A 24,807-nucleotide genomic window follows, 5' to 3' on the forward strand; every position below is an offset into this window, starting at 1 on the left:
ACTGTAGATAGAACATATTTTACATACAAAGTACCCTTATCAAAGACCCAACATGCAACCAAATCACAATGCCCTGAAGAAGAATCGCAGTAAAATTGATACTAAAGAGCTAACAAAGAGAATGCCGGTGGTAGAAATTAAAGTCAATAAGGAAGCCTAATAATCCACCTCTAGCTTGTACAAGCATGCTGCATATTGTACTACTTTCAATGCATAAATACAGCGCCAGTTGTCTCAAATGTTTCCATGTCAACAAACCCAATATAGTACAACAACACCAAGCCCATCCCACAGTCAGTGGCATGGAAACAGTGAGTTATCTGAACTAAATGGCCCACTGCTAGTCTTGCACACTGAATGCATTCTGTCGTTTAAAAATTACGTTTCCTTCAGATACTTACCCAGTGGAAAATAAATGTTCAGGCAAAACATGAAAGGTGAAAATTAGTTAACTCTTATAAGTGAGCTTTTGATTTGGAAGCACTTGGTTGATAATTCTTCTAGAGGAAGCTATTGCACCAGGATATCTACAACAAATCCAACCATTTTAACCAAATTTTAGATGATTTTTATACCCAAAAACCACTAGAGAGATATGAGATGTTGATAGTGAAATTAACACGTCAAAGAAAATCATTGAAAAAAACAATTATCAAAAAGAAAAAATATATTTTTTAAAATACAAATACAATGTTTTAAATTTTGAATGAGAACTATTAACCTTAAAATATGCAAACTAAAATTAAAATAAAATAAAAAAGATAGGTTTTTTTCTTTAAATAATATTTTTGCCGATAAAAGCTTAGGAATGCACTAAACCTTGAATGAGAATAAGTCTTTTGACCTATTATATATTTCCAATTGAACAAATGATGCATTGCACTCTAGAAGCTTAAATGCTTAACATGTCCTGTATCTTACATCCTCTTGAACTACTCTTCTATCGTCGGCTTGCCATCTTCAGGAAATAAAATAATGCAAATATGCATAACTTTTTTTTTTAACTAAGCTCATCTACAGTGAACAGCATCCTCAGAAAATAAGCCATATCCCTGGTCAATTGAAGCCCAGTTCTTTAAATTAATTCCAAAAATTATCTTGAACTTTAAAAAATCTTTTACAAACAATGATGTTGATAGTCAATCCAGAGAAAACAAATATTAAAAGACTAATACATCCTAGACTGAAATGCTCTCCTATCAAGAATGCATTATGCATTTGCACAGTTTACGGTTATAAAGCTGTACTAAGAAGATCTGGAGCAAAATTTATGGACAGTCAACAGATAAAGGTTATGAATATCATGGTTTTTAACCTCTAACCACTTCAGAATTGATATTGCTTTAAACATACAGATGGTAAAGACCCGCATGTACTGATAATTATAAAATTTGAAAATGTAAAAACTCCATTACAAGAAATGAAAGGGAATAATAGTATATGTAGGACTTTTGTAGAGAGGCAAAGAACAATCCTATCAAGTGTATGCATCTAACTAACATGGGAAAGAAACCGCGAATGCACATGGACGAAGAACAGAACATAAAGCTCCACAACTAGGCAAAAACTTTGAGGAAGAGCAATTTCAAAAGTTCCAGTCTAAACAAATGAAATGTCCATATAATTAGGCTCTCAACTGGCGCATGAAAACATTAAGGTAAAACTATGCATACAATAACAGAAAGCATAGCTTAACAAACTCAGTCAGATTAGAAAGTAATTCGATAACCCAAAACTCATTAAAAATTTAAAATAAATAAAAAACCCTAATCTTCCTCATATTTAACCCTAAAGAAGTTAATGATGTTAATCCATCTGATAATGAATATCACTGGTAAGTGGCAAATCTATTGGCTCCCAAAAACCAACAGTAATTGTCAAGAACCAGATTGACTCAAAGCATATATATTAAATACGGGACTACATGTTGACTAATTAAGCGATGTAAAGAAATGCAACACACAATCAATGCTAAAATTATTGATGACTTAGATTTAGAGCATAACTTAACTTCAATAAATCAAACGGTTGTAGCCCGCACAATCAAGCCCACCAATTAATGGCAAAATTGAATACAAAGTGTGCCAAAATCGTAAATTAATCAACAAATACAAGAACTTAATCCGAAAGTTAATAATTTTCTTTATTAATTCAAGTTTTAATATATTTTGCATGCAATCCATAACGGAACCACATTATACAATTTCTGAACTAGCTTCCTCTAAAACTAAAATCTACAAAAAAATTAACAATACGGATAATTTCGCAAATTAATTGAAGCATCTCACTCAGTCAATGAGCAGCAACGATGTTACTATCACTACTAAACACATCAATGACTGGATCGGGAAGATCAGATCCTGGAGCTGACTGATTCGTGCTCAAAAATAGTACCGCTTTAGCCGCCACGAGCTTCTTCCTTTGAGGACACCGTGGACCGTACATCCTCCCAGAGAAGCACGGGAAGGCGTCGATCACGCTGACCTGAGGTTGATCACCGTCTGAAGACGGTGGAGGTGACATGCGGTGAGGTGAGATCTGAGGGATTGAGATGACTCTATGCGATCTGGCGCTGATTTTCGAGTCTCGAAGGCGGGCAAGGGCGCCAGGTTTTAGGTACTTGAGGAATGGTTCGGATCGGGTAAAGTGCTGTCCTGGTAAAGATCGGATTCTTCGCTCCATGATTGGGACCAGTGGAAGAGGGAGTGAGAGTGAGGGCTAATTGAACGGATTAGGGTTAGAGAGGCGGGTGGGTTTTTAAGGAGAGAGATAGAGAGGCGGGAAGGTTTTGAAAGAGGGAGAGGGGCGCGGGATTTGTCAAGGGTATTGTTGATAATATTTATTTTTTTTATTTTTTACTTCGTCATCATTGCGACGTTGCATTTAATCACCGCTACTTTCCATGACAAGCAGACGCGTGGCTGTAGGTCCACTTGTTGTAAAATGAAGTTGTGATGCTTGTAACGTGTTTTGTTTGAGGAGTCGTACCATTTACCGGCCTGGTAACCATATTGGGCCCTTATTCGTTTGGATTGTGATGTTGATCATTACTTTATGGGTATTGATTTTCAAGCCCCACCTCTTCTTTTACTTTGCCCCAACCTTATATTGAGTTGGAATAAAATTGTATTTACCTTTGCAGCTTCATTTTGGCCAAAAGACTTGTTTCCACCCAAGGCTTGATGTAATTTTAAAGTCTCACCCATCAATTTTCAAAAATATAAATACCTATCAATAAATCAATTTTTATTAAAAAATTCAGTTAAGGTTAAAGAGGTAATAAAAAATTTAAAAAAACCAAAGTCTTATCACATTTTGCCCCTAAGTTTAAAAATCTATCATTTTTTCTCAGCCTAAGGTTTGAAAAATGAATATTTTCCTCCTAGATTTTGTAGTTTTCCCTTGTTGTTGTTCTTCCAATAACTGAAGCTGACCAACCTCCATACCAGCACTCCTCCCTCTCCCAGACAATGATGAATAGTCAGCTAATAAGAGATAGGCCACACAAATCTGTTTCGTCTTTGCATCAACAAATCTTCAGTTTACCTCTAGTTTGTTGATAATTCATCATCGTTTAAGAGAGAGAGAGGAGCACCAGTATAGAGGTTGACTAGCTTCAGTCATCGGAGGAGAAATAACAAGGAAAAACTACAAACTCTAGAGGGAAATGTTCATTGTTCAAACCTTAGGTGAGGAAAAATGATAGTTTTTAAATCAAGGAGAAAAAATGTGATAAAATATTAGTTTTTTAAAATTTTTATTAAATAACGGTTTTACCTCTAACTTTAATTAAGATTTTTAACAGAAATTAACTATTGATGAATATTTAAATTTTTAAAAATTAACAAATGCAACTTTAAGATTACATCAAACTGTGGGTGGGAACAAGTCCTTTGGCCTTTCATTTTTTCCTTCCTTGGTATCTAACGACATGTGTCTATCTCCATCTCCCATTACAAAGTTAGAAGGGAAAACAAACAAATAGAATGCATCTTTCTTAGTTCAATATGAGAGATTAAAAATCACTTTTGGTTTGTGGTACATCCAATATTTTTGCCTTAATTAGTTTCCACATTTCTATCATTTGCCAATCAATTAGTAAAAAATTATCATTAAACCTTGCTTAAGCAAATAAAATGCTCTTATTCAGTGTAATTGATTTTAACCCAATATAACAATTTGATTTAAACAAAATTTTTCATTACCGAAAATGAAAATGCTACAATATTGAGAAGTTGAAAGGATAAAATGCAATAACATAAATAATTTTTTACGTGGAAAAAAATCATGTATATTTTTACAAAAGTGAAGCAAAGTTATAACCTTTAGGTTAACAAAAATCCTTAATTAAGTATACTTTTTGATAGGGCTAGATTCGAACCGAGCAAAGCTCGAGCTTGAGCTCGACTCAGTTCATATATAGCTAGCTCGAGTTTGGGCTCGAGCTCGACCGAGCTCGACTAAGACCGGCTAGTTTCGGGCTCGAATTCGGTTTGACTTGTTTTTCGTTATCAAAACAATATTGTTTTAATATATATTGATCAAAACGACGTCGTTTTGTATTAAAAATTTTAATTTAAAAATATGACGAGTAACTTGAGCTCGAGCTCAAGCTCGACTGAGTTCGGCTAAGGTTGGCTCGTTTCGGGCTTGACCAAGCTGAGCTCGAGCTCGAGCTGGCTCGACTCGAATCTAGCCCGATTCTTTGAACTTGTTTGTTTTGTTTATCAATATAACAACTCTTATTAATTATTATCATTAATCCTAGATCAACTTTAAATTTATCTAAATTGAATGCCCTAATTGTAAGTTATGGGTTTTATTCTTTTAATGAATTTGAGTAACTTTCATATAGCAAAGTCTCTATTAATAATTTTCGTTGGATTTCTCTTTAATCTTTAAGAATAACCTTTTATGTTATACGTACACCATCTAACTCAAAACATTATCTATTTTTCACAGACGGCTAATCCAAATTCTCATAAAGTTAATGTATTTTATATCAAACAATCAACCATTTATAATTAAATCTTATTTAAAAAGTCTCACAATAAAGTCCTAGCTTATTTTCACACGAAAAACTGTATACAAAATTTTATTTCTTATTTAAAATATAACTTTAGTAATTTAAAAGATGAAAAAAGAAATTATCAATAAACACATCCGTATAATCATGATATCCATAAATGTATATCATTAAGTAAAGAAAGAAAAAATGCATAAATCACTCGTTATTTATGAATTCATTGCATAAAAAAAAAAAAAAATTTAATTATGAGAAGTGAATTAAAATTTTTTTAGAATTTTAGAGAATTTTGATTACACCAGTTTGGATTACTTTATCCATTGACATGGAATGGAAGTAAGAATAATAATAATAATAATAATTTTTTGAATTGATAATACATTTTTTAATTTGAGTTGAGGCATGACTGCCCACTGGAGAACTCTTCTGATTCGTTAGTTCCTTTCTTTGTTGATATGGTGTTACTTTTTACACTTACATTGCATGCGCAGGGGATAAACTGCCATACTCTGGCTATCAGAACCCTTCATAAGTCTTGAACCTGCAATTCCTAATTGTGACAACCTTCAACGTCCAAGTCACAATGGTATACCCATCTACCAAACAAGTTGAAATTAGTTTCTTTTTATGGAAAATATCTGATGAAGAGATTTAGAGAGAAGAGATCATTATATCCTTGTCGTGCACTGACCAATGTTTTAAGGTGAAAAAACTGAAGATATAGAAAAAAAACCCCTTAGGTTTGGGAGGGGGTAGAGAATTATAACTTTTTAAAGTTAGAAAACTTTTATATATAAGTGAAATTGTTAGTTTTTAAAATTTAGAGAGAAAAATATAATAAATTTTATATTTTTTAATATTATTAATAAAATGACGATTTTACTTTTATCTCTAATAAAAAATTTTAATAATAATTCGATCATATGTAAGACTTTAAGTTTTTCAAGTTTATTGAATATAACTTTATAAATATATCAAATCTTATATGGGAATAAGTCCTTTGGCCTACTTGCGTATTGAATTTGCCTTTGCTTTGTTTGAGTAGATGTCTTTTAAATGTCACATGCGAGAAAGGTAAAATGGTATGTGTAAAAAATTCTTTCACCTCATGAGGGCCAACCCGACCACGTGATTTTCACTTCATCCTTCATATGCTATGTCCCTCTGAAACACGATAATCAGAAAATTGTCTTTTTGCTCAGGGGAAAAGTTTCAATCGTCCATCTCGTGCCATGCAACCAAATTACTCATGATTTTACAAAGTGGTCCATTAAAATTACAAAATTGTAGAGCATAGATCTTCAAATGCCTGCACATACATTTAAATTGAGGGAGGGAATATTAGGTTGCTACTTGCACTTGCCAAAACTTCCCAATCACTAACATTTTGACTTAAAACATTTTTCTTGCCTACAAATACATTTTCATTTTCCCATTTAAAATATTTTTTTAATATTATTTATCATATTAATTAAATAATATATAATTGTGACTTTCAAACTTCAAAGTAATTAAATATTATTTTAATAATTTATTTTTTATTATTAGTCTGTTTAATAATAAAATATTCAAATAATTTAATGATGTAATAAGTTATATAAGAAATAATCAGATTAGTATCTCCATTTTAAGTTTTAAAAATTTTTTAAAATAATTTTAACATTTTAGAATAATTATAGCAAATAATTTTTGAAATATTTAAGGAAAATAATATTTTTGTATTATATTAAATCAAATACAATAATTATTTGTATAAATAAATTATATCAAATATAATAATAATAATTTATTCTCAATAAATTTTATAAATAATATATTTTTATAATAATTTTTATTTTTAATAATAAAAAATTATTTGAGTTAAACACACCATCAAGCGATTAACATATACTCAAGGATTACTGTATTAAATTTTTACAACAAAAATATATATTTTTTTTCAATAATATTTATGTAAATTAATCTATTAAAATGTTAAAAGAAAATAATATTTTAATCTTGTAGTATGGAAAATTGGAAACTTATTTTAGAAATTGTTGGAGAAAGTGGTCAGAGTAAAAGAAAAAAATTTTAAAGTTTTGAGAGAGAAATGTGAGTTTTCAAAATTTAAAAACTTTAAAAAGGGATGAAATGTTAGTTTTTAAAATTTAGAAAAAAAAAATGTACTAAATTTTATATATTTTTAATATTATTAGTAAAATGACGATTTTACCTTTGTTTACAATAGAAAATTTTAATCACAATTAGTTAATATGATTAGATGATTTTAAATTAAAGATAAAATAATGTCTAATTATATAATAATATATAAAAATTTGTATATATTTATATATTTAAAATAGATATATATAATATTGTCTGAAATGACCAAAATCCCATTCCAGTTCTCACTCAACTATACTTCAAGCCATTTTACGTCAATTGACAACGGGTTGATACTATAAGCAACCAAGACTTACAATTAAACAGTCATCATATTATTGTATTTACCATAATTGGTACCAAGGAGTTCCCTTCTATCCCAAAACAGTAGACTCATCTGGTTAATGATGCATATAACAACAAATGCAACGCAGAATTTACAAACAGGAGACCGTGAACAGTTAACATAAGTCTGCATCACCTGAGTTGGCTTTAAACATCTTTTTAGTCATGATAAACCTGTATGGAAACTAACATGCGAAAATGAAACATAAAACCTTCTAACCACATATTCAGTTGATAATTCCTTTACCACTGTACACACCTTGATCTCAAAGCACCTCTAACATCTATCTGCAAAAAGTAACATCACCCGTCACGGCAATTAAACATTCTCAATAAACCAATAAACAAATTGAATAAAGCAAGAGAAAACCTAAGAGCTAGATTCCTGGCCAGCCTCATCATGGATCTCAGAAGTGGATTTCCCGGAGTCCTCAGGCTTTTCATCTGCCCCAGCGCCATTCTAATTCAAAATCCAAAAAGGAAATTATGAAAATGATATGTCAGGAAAAACGAGAAATTACTCTTAACTTGCCACAATTAAACATTAAAAAACAGAGAATAAATATGAAGATAATTGAAGGAAGAGCATTACAAGTTTTTCCTTATGAGCTTCAATAGCTCTCACATAATCTGCCTTCCTGTTTTTAGCTTTCTCAACATACGGAGCTTTGTCCTAATATAGTATCATTGCCTCATATTAGCATGATTTTTTAGATAACGGACGTAAAAATAGAGTAGTATTTTTAATGAAGAGCACTTGTGTACTAAGAAAATAGTGAAATTAATATCATACAGCATCAGACATCGACTTCCATTTTTGGCTGCCGGCTTTCCCAACCTACACAATCACACATCTCTGTAATCAATCTCTATCATGAAATGATAGATTTGTGTTTGGTTTCTGCGCAACTGAAGGAAATTATTATAAATTTGGGATTTGAATTCGACCAGTCATTTATTGATATTGAAATTTCTCAAGTAACAAAAGCGAAAGGCTTCTGATCTTGAGTTCTATATTCCCCACCTATTCTCTAAACAATCAAAGTACCAAACAGAACATAAATAAACTAAATTTGAATTTATCCACCCCTAGTTTCTGATATTTTGATTTTCAAATCTACAAACAAACAGAAATCAACTAAGAAATCAAACACAAAACCAGTAGAGTATCATCTGATTCATAATTCCTTCTATTATCCTTGAGTTTCTCGGGAACAAAACAGAAAGTAAGAGTTACTGAGTTCAGAATCTTACAGATGAAACAGGTGTTTTATCGGGATGATTTTCTTTGAATGACTTTCTGAAGTCCTCCCTGTCATTCAGCACAGCCAAAAGTGATTTATTAAAAAAAAAAAAAAAAAAGTGAAAACTAAAAAGGAAAATCAGCGACGATGAATTTACATGAAGATAAAGAAAGCACTGGGAGGACGCTTGGGAGCTTTAGAATCCTTCTTCTTGTTCGCTCTCTCCTTCGTCGTTTTGCTCTCTGCCTTGCGTTTCCTCAAAATCCTTCAACACACAGTATGAACAACAACAGCATAAATTTAAAAGCAGAGCCATAGCAGAAAAAATAATTATAAATAAAATCCAGCACTAGAAGCATATGAATATTTCAAATCGAACGAGCACATAATTAGAGTGAGTTTACAAAATCGCAGAAAATCAAAAAAGAAGCAGAAAGTAGTCCATGAATTAAAAAAGTCTAAGCAGAAATAATTAGATAATACTGTGATTTCTGATATATACAGAAAAGCAAACACAGCGAAAGTTGATCATCGACATAAATTTGTAATTATAGAACAATATAAGAACCAGAAAAGCAAGAACAACAGTCAGAGCTGGAGGACAAAAATTTTGAACACAATGTTTGTAAAGTTAACACAGTATAACTAAGAGCTAAATCGAGACGTTATAGTTTCAGGAAAGCAAAAATAGATCTAAAAGAATACGAAGTAGTAAGATAAAAAAATGTAGGCAAAAAAGAGAAGCAGAGGAAACCAAGGTTTACTCTGCATCAGGTTTCTTGTGAGCAATCGCAACAACTCTAGGACCTTTCATGGTTTCTTCTGCAACAGAGGACGGCAAGATGGAACAAATGCAATGCGCTTTTGATTTTTGATTGAAGAATGGTTCATGGAATATGGTGTATGAAAATGTATATATAGTGTGAGTTACGGATTTGAAATGGAAATTAAACAAAAAATGTTGAGAAACGAATCGTATTTTTGGCGGGAATGGAAATGCAGGACGTGTTTGTTGTACGGAGTCATGTAATTGAATTCGCTGGCGTTGCGTCGGAAGGAGTTTTGTAACAAAGTCAGTAAATTATTTTGAATTTTGAGTAAAATAACCATTTATATTTTAATAATATTTAAATTAATACTAATTATAAATACATATGACATTTGAAAAAAATGTTGCATATCTTTTTTAATTTAACTTTACTATTCTACATTTGTTAAAATGAAAATGAGTTCTCCTGTAACAAAATGAAACTTATTTTTATCCCCGCACATAAAAAGGTTAGAGGAAAACACAAGGAGGATTTTACCTGAAATGCCTAAACCTTGGGCCTTTCTAATATCATTCATAATAATACAATAACACCAATATTCAAATTAAATGAATTCAACTGCATACACTGCAAGGTATTGCTTTAATTGCATTGAGTACATTCTACACGGCCTAAGCATATTTTTCAACAAAAATGAAAGGAAAAAAAAAAACATTATTTCTTCTTCCCAGCCTTTCCTTCCTTCCTTCTAATAACTTCATCGGCATACTTCACACCCTTGCCCTTGTATGGTTCTGGGGGTCTCCATTTCCTAATAGAAGCAGCAAACTGACCCACCTGACTTTTATCATATCCACTTACAGTAATTCGGGTATTCTCTTCCACCTGCACTTTTAAGCCCTCAGGGATTGTCATCCTAACTGGATGAGAAAACCCAAGACTCAGTACCAAGTCTCTTCCTTCTACCATTGCACGATATCCCACACCAACCATTTGAAGTTTCTTCTCAAAGCCTTTAGATACTCCAACCACCATGTTGTCGGTTAGTGTCCTAAGCAGATTCAAAGCACATATGACTAATAAGTTAATCTTATAACCATATATCAAACTTTTCAAGCAACTCATTCTGTTGCTATGTTTAATTTATCCTGGCTTGCTAATCAAGTAGAGTTCGTGCATCCACAAGAACAAAATCCAAAAAGAAATTTAAAGATGGACAAACAAAAAAAAGCAAAGGTAAAGATATCACTATGATAATGTCACTATAATGCATCACAAAACAGTTAGGATTTGTGTTTTCTTATTACAACTGTGTTATCCAGTACAATGATTCCTTGTATCATTTTGGCAGACAATTTTTTATGGCTCTAGCATCCTAAACACATGGTAAATTCTTATAATTATATGATATAATACCTACCAGCTTATACTGTTTGTTCAAGTGGTATCTTAATCTGACACTAAAGTGAGGTTAACCAAGTAATCTTGTGTTTTGATACCCCAATTGAAATTCTTTAGTTTTAATAAGTTGCACTTACACATGCCTTTGTTGCTACATGTTGTGATCCTGTTAGTTTTTGGCTTTGTTCACATGCAAATGCACAGCTGGCATGTTAGAATTTAAATATTATTGTGGACCTTTACCTATTAGTTTAAGCTTTTAAACCAGCACTATATAGCCAGAAGCATATTAGTAAGAGGCAGAAGCATTCTTGAAATACAAATTGTCTATAAGAAGAAAAACCCTTACATTGAAATGCAAATCAAGGCTTTTTCTAACCGTGGAGTATTCTATATTAATCTATGATTTCAAACAATTAAAGAAAGGTAGATGTTCTGCATGTAACTACTATAATTATGCAGCAATTCTTAATTCCTGAAATAATTATGATCTTTCAAAAAATTCTGACCACCACACTGAGAGAAGAACCATGATCAGTCAAAGATAAAGGAAAGTAACTAGTATATAAAGAAGACCCCAAACAAAACCAATTGAAAAAAAAAAAAAAAAGAATAGAATAGAACCAAATAAGAGTGTTACCTGAAAAGCCCGTGCATTTGGTTAGCTCTTCTTGTTTCCACAGCCTTTTTTACCTTTAATATCCCTGACTCATCCCTCTCAACCTTCACTTCACGTGGGTAAGCAATTGATAATTCTCCCAGAGGACCCTTTACTTTAAGATCTTGACCTTCTAATGTGATTGTCACATTAGACGGCACTTCAATAGGTTGTTTTCCTATTCTTGAATCTTTACATTCTATAGTCTTCCTCAAAAACCCAACACGAGTTACAGGAACACTAGAAAGACACAACACATTTCTTTCACCCAAGAAAACAGACCTCAAATTGCTGCAAACCCATAGAAGAAGAACAGCCTCAAAATTTAGAAAATTACTCTTAGCTAATCAGTTTATCTTTTACATGAAAAGAACACAATTTCTTTGTCACAATTTTAATCCATAAGTAGTACAAGAGTTTTTCCAAGATATCTTTACCCTGCCTACACCGCAAATTCCAATTATCAGTTTCGTTGTCAGAAAAAGTAGTGAGGACAAAATCCTGATATTGAAATAATATAAACATTATTTATATCCCAAGAGAATTTTCTGCTCATGTAAGCTCAATGTTACTGAAAGGTTTTTAGAGGGTTTAGGCTTCTTTCTTCTTTGGGAAAAGACTGAAGATGACCCTTTCCCCCATTTGATCAGAAACCAAATAAAGTGAAATTTCCTGGTTATATCCTAATGCAGATTACTTGATTTCTGTTAAAAATTATTTTAAACATATATTCCAAGTTTTCATAATATCATCCCCAAAACAATCTTACAATCTACACAAGCAACCTAAGAGGCTGAAAACCCTGACCTCTCTAACTTTCTCAATCCAAGACAATCACTGCCAACATGCACAGAAATGATAATTTTTTTTTTTAATTAAAAGTAATGTTGCCTAATTCACAAATACGTGGAACAACATATTTGACAAAAGATTTTATCTACAAGAAACCTAGAAGCATTGATAGTTGCACAAAACATACTGCTAGCTTGTACTCAAAATCTCTGAATCTCATCATGAAACAACAGTCAACATAACACCCACATCCATTATTGGCGTTTTCGAAGTGACTCTCTAGCTTTTGAGAGAAAAATCTTTCTTTGAAGTTCGCTCACAGCAACAATACAAGTATTTCCAAAATGTCAACCAAACCGACATCCATTATTGAAGAATTTTTATCAAATACCATGATGCACTAAAATTTCTATGAATATGCATAAGAAGCTTCAAAACAAGAAAAAACCCGTCTTAAATTCTATAAATCCTATTTCTAATCCAGGAAGAAATGTTTTTCACTTAAAAAAAAAAAAAACTCAATGCCATTTCATGAGACACATAAAAGTTATTCAAAAACTCCAAATATTAATTCGCTACAAATTATTAGTGCTCGGAAGCAAATAAAGGGACATGAGAGCTGTAGCAGCTATAGACTTAGAGAAAAAAGCATGTAAGGTAAAAGTACGAAATTCAAAGCAAAGAGTTTGGAAACAGACCTGGTTTGGAAAGAAGAGGTGATAGAAGAAGCCATTTGCGTACATCAATCAGCTTTGACAGCTTCCTATGTTTAATTTTCAAGTGAAAATGAAAATGGCTGTGCCCTATCTATCCAGAACCATTGTTATCCAGACGGACCAGACCCCATGAATTTACACAGCTGCATCAATGACACAGTTACCCTTGTTAAATAACCTTAAACCCTAATGTGTCCTCGGTTCTCTCTGGGCAGGCGTAAGCCTCATCAATCATTGACCAACAGAACCGCCCACTTACATTGGGCCTTTATTCCTAAGATTTACACCGGCCCAATTTCCCATCATCCAAATTCTAGGCTTGTTTTGTTTAGGGGAGAAAACTTTCAGGAATTGTTTGGATAATATTTTATTATTAAAATTTAAAAATTATCTTAAAGATATATTATTTAAAAAATTATTATGTATAAATAATTACTATATTTGATAAAATTTGATAAACATAAATAATTATTGTATTTGATTAGAAGTAATAAAAGAATACTGATAAAATATTTTACTTAAATACCCTTGAGTATAATTATTTTAAAATATTTTTTATATTAATTGAAAATACAGTTATTTTTGCCTTAAAAAATTAATAAATAAGAATATAATTATAATAAAATCAAGATTATCTTAGTAATCTTTTAATATCTAAGGAAAAGATAATAATTAAATTACTACTTATATTATCTATCATATCAATATTATAATAAAATATTACTATAATATTTTATTATTGATAAATAAAATAAAATAATATAAATAATAAAAAATAAATTATTAAAATAATTTTATTAATCGGAAGTCCAAAGGCCCTTAATGGTCTTTAAAAGGAAACTAGAATTTTGGGAAGCATATATTTTTTATCTTTAGACTTCTAGAAAGAGTGGCACCACAAATGCATTTAATCAAAGAGTAGAAGCTTTTTATTCCAAGTTATCAATATAAATACATTCTTCATCATCTGCCCTCTGCATTGAAACATCAGCTTTCCATCAACTTAAGCTTTTATGAATTCATTTTGGATTAAACTTATTTTTTATATTACAATTTCAATCACAGAGGAAATTGTAATAGAAAAGTTTAATATTAATATGTGTTTGGATGCTAATGATCTTTTCACGGACTACCGGAGCTTTAAAATTTAGTCAAATTATAGAATAATAATATATATATAAACAATAAGTATAAATTTATATACAAAAAATAATATATCATCATATAATTGGGTATTATTTTATTTTTAATTTAAAATCACTTAATCATATACTGATATGTTATTATTTATACAGATAATTTGATTATAAATTATACACATTATTTCTAACTCTATCTCTCTATATCTCTTGGATAGAGATGATAATGAACTGTGTTGGATCAACTTGATCCACTAGGATTGGAGAGCCCACAACACGGCCTAAGATCCCTTGGACTGTGCTTTTCGTAAGCTACCTCATCAAATTATAATTTTGTAATTTTTAATTAATTTTAATTTTTTAACATATTTAACAACCATGTCAACCCACCATTTGAGTCTTACCCCAAGGCTTCAACATAACTCGCTAGAGTAAAAGATCGTGCCTATACGAACCACGCTAAAAAAGGGGATTTGGGCCATGTCGAGTCATCCTAACCCATTTGACATATTTACTTATAACAACTTTACGTCACTAGATAAGAAACATTGCCATTGTCACCAAATTATGGCTTGACATTTAAAAAAGAAAATTACATTTCACCCTTAACATATGATTACCCTTTTATTTATATTTGTAAATTGTACCAATAATTTTATATAAATTTTAATTAAAATTAATATAAATTAGAGATAAAAAAATTTTAATAAAATTTTGAAAATAAAATGTTATTTAGTTTGAATTTTTTTGTTTTTTTAATAATTTTATGAAAATTTTTAAATATTATTTAATGCCTATTAAAGTGGGAATATATCATTTCATCAAATTTTTATTGGGAAATAGTTATTTGGTATTCATGTCGTGTATATTAAAAGAGATATTATTCACAATTTGGTTTAGTTTAGAATTTACTAAATCGTGATCCAAACGATAAATCATTTACTATAATTTATCATTCCAAATTGAATAGTTTTATAACTTAAACTAAACTATAATATTTGAATGATTCAATTTAATTTTATGATATAAATCAAATTATGCATGTCCCTATACAAAGCGTTTCCAATTTATATATTTTTGTCGTTTTGTTTTTAAATTCAATCTAACGACTTTATTGTTTTGTTTTTAAACTCAATCTAGTTTTCATATTATCATCTCGAGTTTGAGAGGCTATTTGAGGTATAATATTGAGTTTCCTTATATACATTATTACACATCATTTTCTCGTATACATTTAGTGCATGTGTATGGTTTTTACCTTTTAGTACATATTATTAGATTATATTTCCTTGTATTCGTTTAGTTTCCTTGTGTAGTTTTTACTCTTTAGTATATATTCATGTGACATAATAGCACTCGGATACATTGAAAATACACTATTTTCGTGTTTCTGAACATATAAGGTATGACTCAGTTTGCTAAAAAAATTGCTCAGTTCAACCTTGAGCGTAGATGTCATGGGAAAGTTTTCAGTTTCAGGCGTTTCATTGGGTGTTTTTGGGAGAGAATTATTGAATGTTCCCTAGGAAAGCCTAAACGGTATCGAATGTTGCAGCATGGGGTGGTGCCCTCGCCGTCATCTTCGGCTCGTTTTGATAGCAACTTAACTCTCGCCCCGCAGCCCAACGGGATGCCAGTTTGTCATACCAATGATCACCATTTAGATTCAGATTTGGTTGCTTTGAAGATCAGTCTTTTGGGTGATCGCGAAACCGGAAAGACTAGTTTTCTGGTAAAAAAATATCACTGTGAATGTTTTGGCTTTTATACACACACACACACACACACACAAATATATGTATATATATACCTATATATATGTATGTATGTATGTATGTATGTATGTACGTACTTATATACTTTTGATTCTTATGTATAACTGTTGTTTGTTTGAAGGAAAGGTATACGGGGAATGAGAATGAACCGGGTGGCTTGCAGAACGAAGGATTGAATCTGGTGGATAAAACTTTATCGGTTGATGGGGCGCGCATTTCATATTCAATCTGGGAATTAGCAGGTATGTGATTAATACTGATTTATCTTACCATATTTGTATTTCTTTACAACACTTACATGCGGACATTTTTGTGTACACTTTTAAATATATAAATAGAATCGCACACAACATTGTGTCATTGAAGGTTACTTTAGTGATTGTGTCATAGCATTGCTCCTTTTTCCTTTAACAATTTGTTGGTGATCATACATAAATGCACAGGAGATGAAAAGTCTCGGGTTCACCTTCCTAATGCCTGTAAGGACTCGGTAGCTATACTGTTTATGTTTGATCTAACTAGTCGCCGAACCTTAGAGAGGTCAGTGATGGATTGCTATATGATTTTATATGTGATCTCTTATTCTGAATTATAACAGAGCTTATTTAATTTCTATGGTTGCAGTGTCGTAAACTGGTATCAGCAAGCAAGAAAATACAATCAGGTATATATTCTCATTACACTTATTTCTCTATAAGCGACGCATGCATTAGTTTAAGAATCTCATGATAATGTCATCGTCTTGTAGACTGCAATTCCAATTTTGATTGGTACCAAATTTGACGATTTCATTCAGCTGCCTATAGATTTGCAAGGGATAATCGCAAGTCAGGTAACATTTACATCTTCATCTGTCTTTGCCGATAAACAGTAGAAATTATACAAACAAAAAGAGCCAAGCATTTGGACGATTTCTGATAATTGAGTTGGATATCTTATGTTCTGATTGTAACTTTATTTGTTTTTAAACAGGCAAGAGCATATGCGAAGGCCTTCAATGCAACGCTCTTCTTCTCAAGTGCAACCCACAACATTAATGTAAACAAGATCTTCAAGTTCATCACTGCAAAGCTGTTTGACATACCATGGGAATTGGAGCGAAATCTCACCATTGGTGAGCCTATTATTGATTTCTAGAGTTTGATTTTGTGCGCAGGAGAACTGGTTTGACCCAGTCTCTCACTCCCTGGAAACTCTGTATTACTGTCAGTCTAGCGAATAAGTTCTGATGGAGGCTGTAGGCTGTTACAGCCCACATCTCCGTCTATGAATAGCCAACACACAGTCAAGCAATTTTAGAGGGAAAAAATATAGAAAAGACATAAAGAAGGAGTCAACTGTTTGTACTTCAGTTTCTCTTTACATTTGTTCAATTCTTAATACACTATCCGTAATCTGAACATACAATGGTGCATATATTTACACAGCAGAATCCAAAATGGGAAAGTAAGGAGTATAACATTAAAATACGATACTCTAAGCTCTAATATGATTGATAATTTTCCGAAGGTATTTCACGGCATGCTGAGCAGCCGATGAATAGGACTGACTAACGTGCATAAACACAGAAAATGTATAAGCGAAAGTGGTGCCTACAAGAAAATGTGAACTCCGAGCTGCTTCCAGGGTGAGAATTTATGGCAGAATACTCGCATAACGTAATTATCTTGTGAATTTAACTTTTGGAACTACTTTTGAAAGTAAGGGGATTCATGCGTTTCTTTGCTGGTCCAATTGCTAAACTAGTAAATAATGGTGATAGTTTATTTTATTAGAAAACTAGACAATTCAATCACATACTTACTGTCCCAGGGAACCTCCCATGCATGTAAAGGTAGATTGATTAAAATAATTACTTATTACCTATTATTACAGTGTATAAACAATATATCTTACCCAATACTTTATGAATTATACGGACACAATCAATAAAATGTATTATGTGAAAATTGTTCAATTACGTAAAGATGGTTTGACTATTATTAACTTAATTTAAAACAATTACTACTCTTATCGTAAATTTCTATCTCTAAAATCTTTTATTTTTTTAGTTAAATTCATTTTTAAAACGAGTTCAAAGTTAGTATTAATTTTTATTATGATTATCTTTATTTTCATTTAGATTTTCTAATTTCTGTAATCAATTTCGTGTTTTTAAGTTTGAAATTGATAATTAGTTGATGAAAAATGCTTGTTCGTTAGATGAGAAAATGAGTTGTGTATAAGAGCAGTCTATTTTACTATAAAAGATAGATCCCCGGTTTAGAGTTAAATTTTCAAATTCTAATTAATATATCAAAATTTTAATTAGTAGTTATTGTTCACCCAGAAAGGGCAAAAAAAAAAAAAAAAAAAAAGCTACATAGTGAAAATTATTAAACCCCCGCTCCCGCTGCATGAAATTGTTGTACAGTAGCTCATGGGCTCACCTAGGTGTAACTCTTGTGTATGTATCTCATCCAATTTTTTAATTTAAATTTCTTCTGCTTTGGGCATTAAATGTATGTAATGCTAAGAAGTATGAGCATTATACATCTGGGTTTTTTTTGATAATAAGTAATTGCACCTAAATTGGATTGCCCTTTTAAGGTGAAACTAAACTATATTGAATAAAAAAAAATTTAAATATAGTAATTATCTCTACCAATAATATGTTAAATAAATTAAAATTTTAATTTTAAAATATTGTTAAAAACATTTAAATTTATACTTTTTTACTTACGAAACTTGCCCATTAGAACAAAAAAAAAAAAAAAAAATCTTTGGAGGCTAGGCATCTGTTTTTATTGCTCTATCGTAAACAGTCCATCGCAAAAAACCTTGATATAATAGATAGAATTTTTCTATTGGATTCTTGGTCAGTTTTACTATTTAAATCAATTAATTTGGAGTTGGTCAGCGAGAAATAGAAATGAATCCGCCGGCCAGTTGGCCTCAGCCCTCAGCAACCACATCAACCAATTTCCTTAAAGAACAAAGAAACCTTTGAAAAGGACATAATCAATTTGCATCAAAACAATTAAACACAAAAAATAAAAGACTAGTAAGTCTATTTCAACAGCTCTTGAACTGGAAAAGGAAAAGGAAGCAAATGTCTGTTAATAGGTGAGAGCTTTTCCACCTAGTAGTACTCCTTCAAAAACACACATAGAACAAGAGAAGAAGGGAAAAAGTAGATAACTAAACAACTAAACCACCATTAACACAAAATTATCTCTAAACCCCTAACAACAAAAACCAGTTATAACAAGGTGAAGGAGATCACAAGGTCTTAATTTTCATTTTGTTTTTACTCTTGTTTTGAAGAAGTCAATACCCGAACCTCTAATCTGTGTAAGGTGCGCTCTTGACTTCTCTCCATAGTTTTTAAGCCGAAATTTCCCACCACCTCCTTGTTCTTCTTCATCTTTTTTCTCCTTGTTTCCTTCTTCTTTTGATAACTGCAACAAATAAGTAATGTGAGTAAAATGAAGCTGAAAATCTAGTGCTTGTAAGATGACCAAATTACATACAATTGAAGCTTTGAGGTTTCATGCATTCTCGCATGACAAAGAGGCCTTGATTCTCTCAACCGTGCATGCAATCAAATTGTTGACAGTTGCAACAGATCCGAGGGAGAGTTTTGCTGTTGGAACGGAATCAACTAAAATCTGAAATGCAACAGTTAATAGAGATCCACCAGATGCAGTTTCACCAATGCCGCCTCCATGAACTGTAGTTCCATCAGGAAGAATCGCAAAACCAGAAGGTAAAAGGGCAACATAATCAGGGTCACCACCATTTAGTACTACATTCATAGCAACAATATCGACAGGCGCATAAATAACGAAAGAGGCTGTCTCATCAGTGCAACTCTCTTGTAAAATCAGCATGTTGCTCTGGCTTGAATTTGCACTCTACACCCACATTTGATTAAACAAAAAAATTATTATCAATTTTACCAACACTCAACAAAAGAAACAGTGAAGCCTCATTTCGTGACTTACATTCACTCGAAGTAAAGACACGCAATTGCCTGTATCACGACCATTCGCAATATGTGCCATTTCTTGAACGACTCCACCATTTGAAAGAATATCCCACTGCAAAATTATAAAGATTAATTTAGAACAAAGGAAAAAAAAATAATTCCAAAAGGGTTTTCAAATTATTTCATGTACCTCGTTTCGGGTGTTCTCATCACGAAGGAAATCGAAAACTCTCTTTGGTGGAACGGGGAGCCAGAAAGAAGTTGCAGCACTTAGAACAATACCAGGGGGTCTACCTGGGTCATCAACACTCTTTCTAGTCATAACCCTTACATCATCCGCGCCAGTTCCTGATAATGTCGTCCAAGTTTGAGCTGTGGACGCACTCACTCCAGCACAGAAACTAATCACCATTCTCTCCGCCAGCTTCAGCATACTCTTTCTCCCATCTTGATTCGTTATCACTAGTTAATGTATATTAAATTTCAGTTAACTTATTAATTAATGTTTTACAGAACAAGATCAAAAGATAAATAAAAAAAATTATATTAAGTTACCCCCAACTTCACCAGTGGGAATATTTGTTGCGAGGACACTTGCTAGGCGTTCACACTGTCTATCCAGAGTAGCAACCCAACGTTTTGCTCCGAATGCGTTGCCAGAGCTCACTAGCTGCTTGTAAAGATTATGCACACCTCTATCATCAACCTCAACATGTTCAACCCATGTCACCTGATACAAAAAATGATATTAAAGGGTAAAAAGTTTATTGACGAAACTTATCATTGTAAACTATAGTTAATTTTAAGATATCAAGTTAGAATGATTTACCTTTGAGTATCCATTAGGCATTTCCTGAATCAAACATCCAGAAGGCCTTCTTCGGCATCTAACTGCTGAACTAGGGCGTAAATTGTCCAAGGAAACATCAACTATTGCCCAGGTCCCTTCTCCATGTTGTTTGCAATACCTTACAAAATAACTCTCACGAGTTGGAACAAGTGGTGAAGGAACCTGAAACTCTGATGTCATCTGAAAAAATCATGCATTGAACCAACAATAATAAGAGTTCATATTAGTTTAGAAAGATACCTTTTATGGTTTATTTTCATTTCACGTTCTACATCTTTAAATAAGGCATACAAGATTTTCTTCTATAAATTCAAGATATCTCTTGATTTTTATAAGAATTGAAATAAATAAAATAAAAGCATGGATATCCTGAAGATTCTGTATTGAAATCCGGAATTAATAAGGGAAAAATTAAAGAGAATTAAAACCCGGTATTGTACCACTTGTAAGGCTCCATTGTAGTTCCCTGCTACACCTGTTGATAGAACTTCGACGGGCATCGCTCGGGAGACGATGCTAGAGAATACAGTAGACCACTGATTCTAAAATTTACCCCAAAAAAAAAAAAATTCATCGCATGTTTGTTGTCATGATACTTTAAAAATTGTAGAAACCATAACCTCAGTGAAATTAAAGAAATTATGCCTACCACGTCCATCAGAATTTCAACAAGATTAATGTGGTTCATAATAACAACAGCAGTTTCTCGAGATGCCTCGCATTTGAATCCAGTTGGTTTAGGACCTATTCCCCGAGGAAATGTCCTGATATATTCATCTTCGTTTAGTACAGTTATGGTTCCATCAATGCTGCTCATCCATAGGGGTTCACCCATCTGGGCCATTCTGATTAGTTCCTCCATAGCTGCAACTGCAAGTTCAATTATCATCGGCTTATCTGCCTCAGTTGGGGCGCTAATGGACCTAAGGAGGTCTGCGGCCCCGTACATTTCTCCTCCGATGCCTGGTTGCCCACCGAAATTTCCTACACCAAGGTCAAGCGGACGAGGTGGTACAGTAGGAGAAAGAAGTGGATAACTCACCACAGGCTTGCCAACATACTTTGCCGCAATCGCTGAGATTCGATCAATCTGAATATAAATTAACAAAACACGGAAAGTAACTGTTATAGAAAGTTTTCAGGAAAAAATAAATTAACAGTCACCAGATCGACTTCTACACTTCTTATACCTCTTCTCTTAGTCGAGCATTTTCAAGTCTTAAATGATGTTCATCAAAAGACATTTCTCCGATAGTCGTCGGACCACCACAGTTGGGACATGACGCACTGCTAAGAGCTTCTCTATACCTCATGTTGTCAGCCCTAAGCTTTTCGTTATCAGTACGGAGTTGTGTGTTCTCGTGGCGCTCATGCTGGGTCTGTTAAACAATATATACAATGTAATATAGTGATGAAATAAACTCAGTAGGGTTGAGCCATTGACAAATTTGATACGAAAACAAAAATTTTTCATGAGAGAAGGCAAAACATATTGTAATGGTCCTCTTCATGTGAAACAATGATCAGATAACAAACCCGTTAAAAATGTTATGAACAAGCGTTATATACCTTCATTTGAGTGCGCTTGTTTTGGAACCAAAATTTGACTTGCAAAGGTTCTAGCCCTAATTCACGGCTCAGTTCCTTTCTTTGCTTGTCATCTGGGTGCGGACATTCTTTGAAGAAACTAATTAAAAAAAATACAATTTTAAAAAAGGCATAAAAATTTCGACAAAGAAATTAAACTAGTGGAGATTAAGCTTACGCTTCCATTTCTTGAATCTGATGCTGCGTATGGCGATGGTATCTCTTCTTCTTTGGACGTGGGTCTTGATCATCACCGGAGGCACCTTCGTGATTTTCGCTACCAGATTTAGTACTGTCAAATTCGTCATCTCTTAAACGAGCCGAAATATCGCCTTCTGATGTGTTTTGGGTCATGTCTAAAGGGTGAAGATGACCTTCCATCATGTTTGGCTGGAACATTTCTACAGATCTTTAAGATTCCGAAGCTTATGGTTTTTCAATCTAACAACACAATGGAAAATTCCACTGAAAAAAAAAATGAAAACGCCAGTCGTAAAACTTAAATATGCAGGAGAGAGTGAATATAAGAGAAGAGGTTGCCAGGACTAAAATGGTTGGCAAGAAGACAGATAAATTACCCTATCAGACATTAGATTTTAAAATTAAAAAAAAAAAAAACCATTGACTAGGTTAAGTCAGAATGAGACATAAAGAGTCATGTTAAGACTGTATTTGTTTAAATCTAAAGACACTCCGAAATCAGATTTTGTACGATGCTTTTCTCCGTGTAAGCAGAGCAAAAGACTTCACGCCTTTTTTTGCAAATTTCGAGATGGATTTTGCTTCATATAGCAAATTAGTTCCACTAGGAGCAGATCACTAATATAATAAAAAAATTTTAAGTCCTTAAAGTAAAAGATGAACAAAGATCCGTTGTTAATTTGGGTGGTTAGAAGAAATGATAAAACGAATCGAAATCAATAAATCAGTTAACCCATCGCATTCACTGAAAATGAAGAAACCAAGAAAAAAATTGGAGTAATGAAAAAGACTAGAAAAAATCATTTGAACCATAGATTCAAAGAGCAAAGCGAAGAAAGCTCAACTCCATTACCTGACTAAGGGAAAGTCTTGATGATGATTCAAGTCCACCAACGACATTACCGTTTCTACCGATCATCGACGCCATATCTCTGGCCGGAACCATAACTCCGGTCGGCATATTTTTGGGACCCAGAAACCCTATATTGTATTTGGCTTCCCCGCTCTAGTTTTTGATGTATTTAGTGATGTTTGGTTTAGGGGTTTAGTATAGAAATTAGGGAAATAAGTATTTTTAGATTCACTCAGATGTCTGTGCAAAGTAAATAGGTTTTTTACATGGGAAAAAACAAGGAGAGTTGAACGACAATTTCACTTGGCCGTTGAAAAGAGTCTCGCTTTGTCTCACTATAGTTGCTTGAACCTGTCTGATTCATACGTACAAATGCACGAGAAAGAGTATATTAATGGAAAGATTGAGTTGACAAATTTGATAGCCCTTCACAGACAAAATCAGGTTTAAACCTAAATAACGCACAACTAATATCGCGGAAGATCCAACTATGCCTTCTCTGTCTATCTCAAAACCACCTTATTTCATCCGTTTCTTTCTTTAGCTTTATCTGCATCAAGAGAATAAAAACGTAAAACAAAAGAGAATCAGAACAAAATGACAGCACTTTATCTCATATAGATATGGATTTGTAAAACCACTGATTTAAAAAATGGTAAAATTAAAGAAGAGTGAAATAGTATCCCAAAATTCACTTACACAAAGATTTTGACCTAACGAAAAACAACCCCTAAAAAGCCCTAAAAGTTCCTGAAAAGTTATAAGGGTTTAGATCTGTTTTCCGTCGCCTTTGATGCCGGAAAACTTAAAGCTCCAAAAGCTGTTCTCTGCGGCGGTTTTCAGTGAGCTTTTACAGCAAGGAATAAGTTTGGGATATTGAGAGAGAGGTAGGGCCAAGGAATATAGAGAATAACACGAAGAAAGAAAGAAGATAGAGATTCAAATTAAGATAGAGAGAGCAATGGCGAAAGTGGATAAAAGAAAGAAGAAAGGGGGGAAAATGGGTAGCGAGGAGTTATTGCAGAGCGTATTGAGAAGGTTCAATAGCATTTAATGGTGGAGACCGGAGAGGTGTAATTGCTGTGAGGGAGAGAGATAGATAGCATTTGGTGTTTAACTTTCCCTACACTCTCCAACGAATGACGGCTACCAAACTCTATAATTTCACCATTTTTTGATTCAAATCTTCACTTTCTACTGCTACATTATGCTTATCTTGCTTAATAATTTATCTTTATTTTACTATTATTCTAACTATTTGAAGGCGAAATCTATAAATATTACAATGAAATCTAAAAAACTACACATGCAGTAAATTTTGACTTATCGATATTGATT

The 24,807-nt window shown here is 32.6% G+C and overlaps 5 protein-coding genes across 9 annotated transcripts; 1 reads left to right on the forward strand and 4 right to left on the reverse strand.

Annotated features, from left to right (window-relative positions):
* Positions 1-2,118: 2,118 nt before the first annotated feature.
* On the reverse strand, positions 2,119-2,810 carry LOC123223655. Its single transcript, XM_044646935.1, has one exon. The coding sequence runs from the start codon at positions 2,680-2,682 to the stop codon at positions 2,293-2,295; it is 390 nt and encodes a 129-aa protein (XP_044502870.1). The 5' UTR covers positions 2,683-2,810; the 3' UTR covers positions 2,119-2,292.
* Positions 2,811-7,481: 4,671 nt separating this feature from the next.
* Positions 7,482-9,640, reverse strand: LOC123223656 (high mobility group B protein 3-like). 2 transcript variants are annotated; one of them, XM_044646936.1, is made up of 7 exons: positions 9,522-9,640; positions 8,915-9,022; positions 8,768-8,825; positions 8,307-8,351; positions 8,106-8,186; positions 7,884-7,973; positions 7,482-7,801 (listed from the first exon to the last, which is right to left on the reverse strand). In XM_044646936.1, exons 1-6 carry the CDS (start codon positions 9,569-9,571, stop codon positions 7,884-7,886), a joined length of 432 nt encoding a protein of 143 aa, XP_044502871.1. In that variant the 5' UTR covers positions 9,572-9,640; the 3' UTR covers positions 7,482-7,801. The 2 variants fall into 2 exon arrangements, with proteins under 2 accessions (XP_044502871.1, XP_044502872.1); XM_044646937.1 differs by having other exon boundaries at positions 7,482-7,973.
* A 418-nt stretch (positions 9,641-10,058) lies between these two features.
* On the reverse strand, positions 10,059-13,233 carry LOC123223657 (50S ribosomal protein L6, chloroplastic). The gene is made up of 3 exons (XM_044646938.1): positions 13,077-13,233; positions 11,569-11,877; positions 10,059-10,578 (listed from the first exon to the last, which is right to left on the reverse strand). The coding sequence occupies exons 1-3, from the start codon at positions 13,109-13,111 to the stop codon at positions 10,242-10,244; spliced, it is 681 nt and encodes a 226-aa protein (XP_044502873.1). The 5' UTR covers positions 13,112-13,233; the 3' UTR covers positions 10,059-10,241.
* A 2,405-nt stretch (positions 13,234-15,638) lies between these two features.
* Positions 15,639-17,145, forward strand: LOC123223463 (septum-promoting GTP-binding protein 1-like). Its single transcript, XM_044646628.1, has 6 exons — positions 15,639-15,965; positions 16,130-16,250; positions 16,452-16,548; positions 16,633-16,672; positions 16,757-16,840; positions 16,981-17,145. Exons 1-6 carry the CDS (start codon positions 15,639-15,641, stop codon positions 17,143-17,145), a joined length of 834 nt encoding a protein of 277 aa, XP_044502563.1.
* A 1,882-nt stretch (positions 17,146-19,027) lies between these two features.
* LOC123223658 (homeobox-leucine zipper protein HDG2-like) lies at positions 19,028-24,521 on the reverse strand. 4 transcript variants are annotated; one of them, XM_044646939.1, is made up of 13 exons: positions 24,169-24,518; positions 23,470-24,019; positions 22,594-22,805; positions 22,398-22,515; positions 22,019-22,207; positions 21,478-21,918; positions 21,269-21,370; positions 20,808-21,008; positions 20,534-20,708; positions 20,169-20,440; positions 19,995-20,090; positions 19,521-19,904; positions 19,028-19,448 (listed from the first exon to the last, which is right to left on the reverse strand). In XM_044646939.1, exons 2-12 carry the CDS (start codon positions 23,575-23,577, stop codon positions 19,539-19,541), a joined length of 2,280 nt encoding a protein of 759 aa, XP_044502874.1. In that variant the 5' UTR covers positions 23,578-24,019; positions 24,169-24,518; the 3' UTR covers positions 19,028-19,448; positions 19,521-19,538. The 4 variants fall into 4 exon arrangements, with proteins under 4 accessions (XP_044502874.1, XP_044502876.1, XP_044502878.1 ...); XM_044646941.1 differs by having other exon boundaries at positions 22,594-22,856; positions 24,169-24,517; XM_044646943.1 differs by lacking the exon at positions 24,169-24,518 and having other exon boundaries at positions 22,594-22,880; positions 23,470-23,600.
* Between the last annotated feature and the right edge of the window lie 286 nt (positions 24,522-24,807).

This window comes from Mangifera indica, chromosome 8, assembly GCF_011075055.1.
Source record: "Mangifera indica cultivar Alphonso chromosome 8, CATAS_Mindica_2.1, whole genome shotgun sequence".
In the NCBI taxonomy this organism is placed as follows: domain Eukaryota; kingdom Viridiplantae; phylum Streptophyta; class Magnoliopsida; order Sapindales; family Anacardiaceae; genus Mangifera; species Mangifera indica.

Bases quoted from the DNA above. Each gene is read 5' to 3' on its own strand.
- LOC123223655 (XM_044646935.1), bottom strand. From the start codon at position 2,682: ATGGAGCGAAGAATCCGATCTTTACCAGGACAGCACTTTACCCGATCC.
- LOC123223656 (XM_044646936.1), bottom strand. From the start codon at position 9,571: ATGAAAGGTCCTAGAGTTGTTGCGATTGCTCACAAGAAACCTGATGCA. The intron at 8,352-8,767 runs GTAAGATTCTGA...GTGATTGTGTAG, and splicing joins ATAAAACACCTGTTTCATCT to GTTGGGAAAGCCGGCAGCCA. The intron at 8,187-8,306 runs GTATGATATTAA...ATACTATATTAG, and splicing joins GGAAGTCGATGTCTGATGCT to GACAAAGCTCCGTATGTTGA.
- LOC123223657 (XM_044646938.1), bottom strand. From the start codon at position 13,111: ATGGCTTCTTCTATCACCTCTTCTTTCCAAACCAG. The intron at 11,878-13,076 runs GTCTGTTTCCAA...ATGGGTTTGCAG, and splicing joins ACCTCTTCTTTCCAAACCAG to CAATTTGAGGTCTGTTTTCT. The intron at 10,579-11,568 runs GTAACACTCTTA...GAATCTGCTTAG, and splicing joins CAAATGCACGGGCTTTTCAG to GACACTAACCGACAACATGG.
- LOC123223463 (XM_044646628.1), top strand. From the start codon at position 15,639: ATGACTCAGTTTGCTAAAAAAATTGCTCAGTTCAACCTTGAGCGTAGA. The intron at 15,966-16,129 runs GTAAAAAAATAT...GTTTGTTTGAAG, and splicing joins CCGGAAAGACTAGTTTTCTG to GAAAGGTATACGGGGAATGA. The intron at 16,673-16,756 runs GTATATATTCTC...ATCGTCTTGTAG, and splicing joins AAGCAAGAAAATACAATCAG to ACTGCAATTCCAATTTTGAT.
- LOC123223658 (XM_044646939.1), bottom strand. From the start codon at position 23,577: ATGCCGACCGGAGTTATGGTTCCGGCCAGAGATATGGCGTCGATGATC. The intron at 22,516-22,593 runs GTAAGCTTAATC...TTTTTTAATTAG, and splicing joins CAGATTCAAGAAATGGAAGC to TTTCTTCAAAGAATGTCCGC. The intron at 20,709-20,807 runs GTAAATCATTCT...TTTTTGTATCAG, and splicing joins TGCCTAATGGATACTCAAAG to GTGACATGGGTTGAACATGT.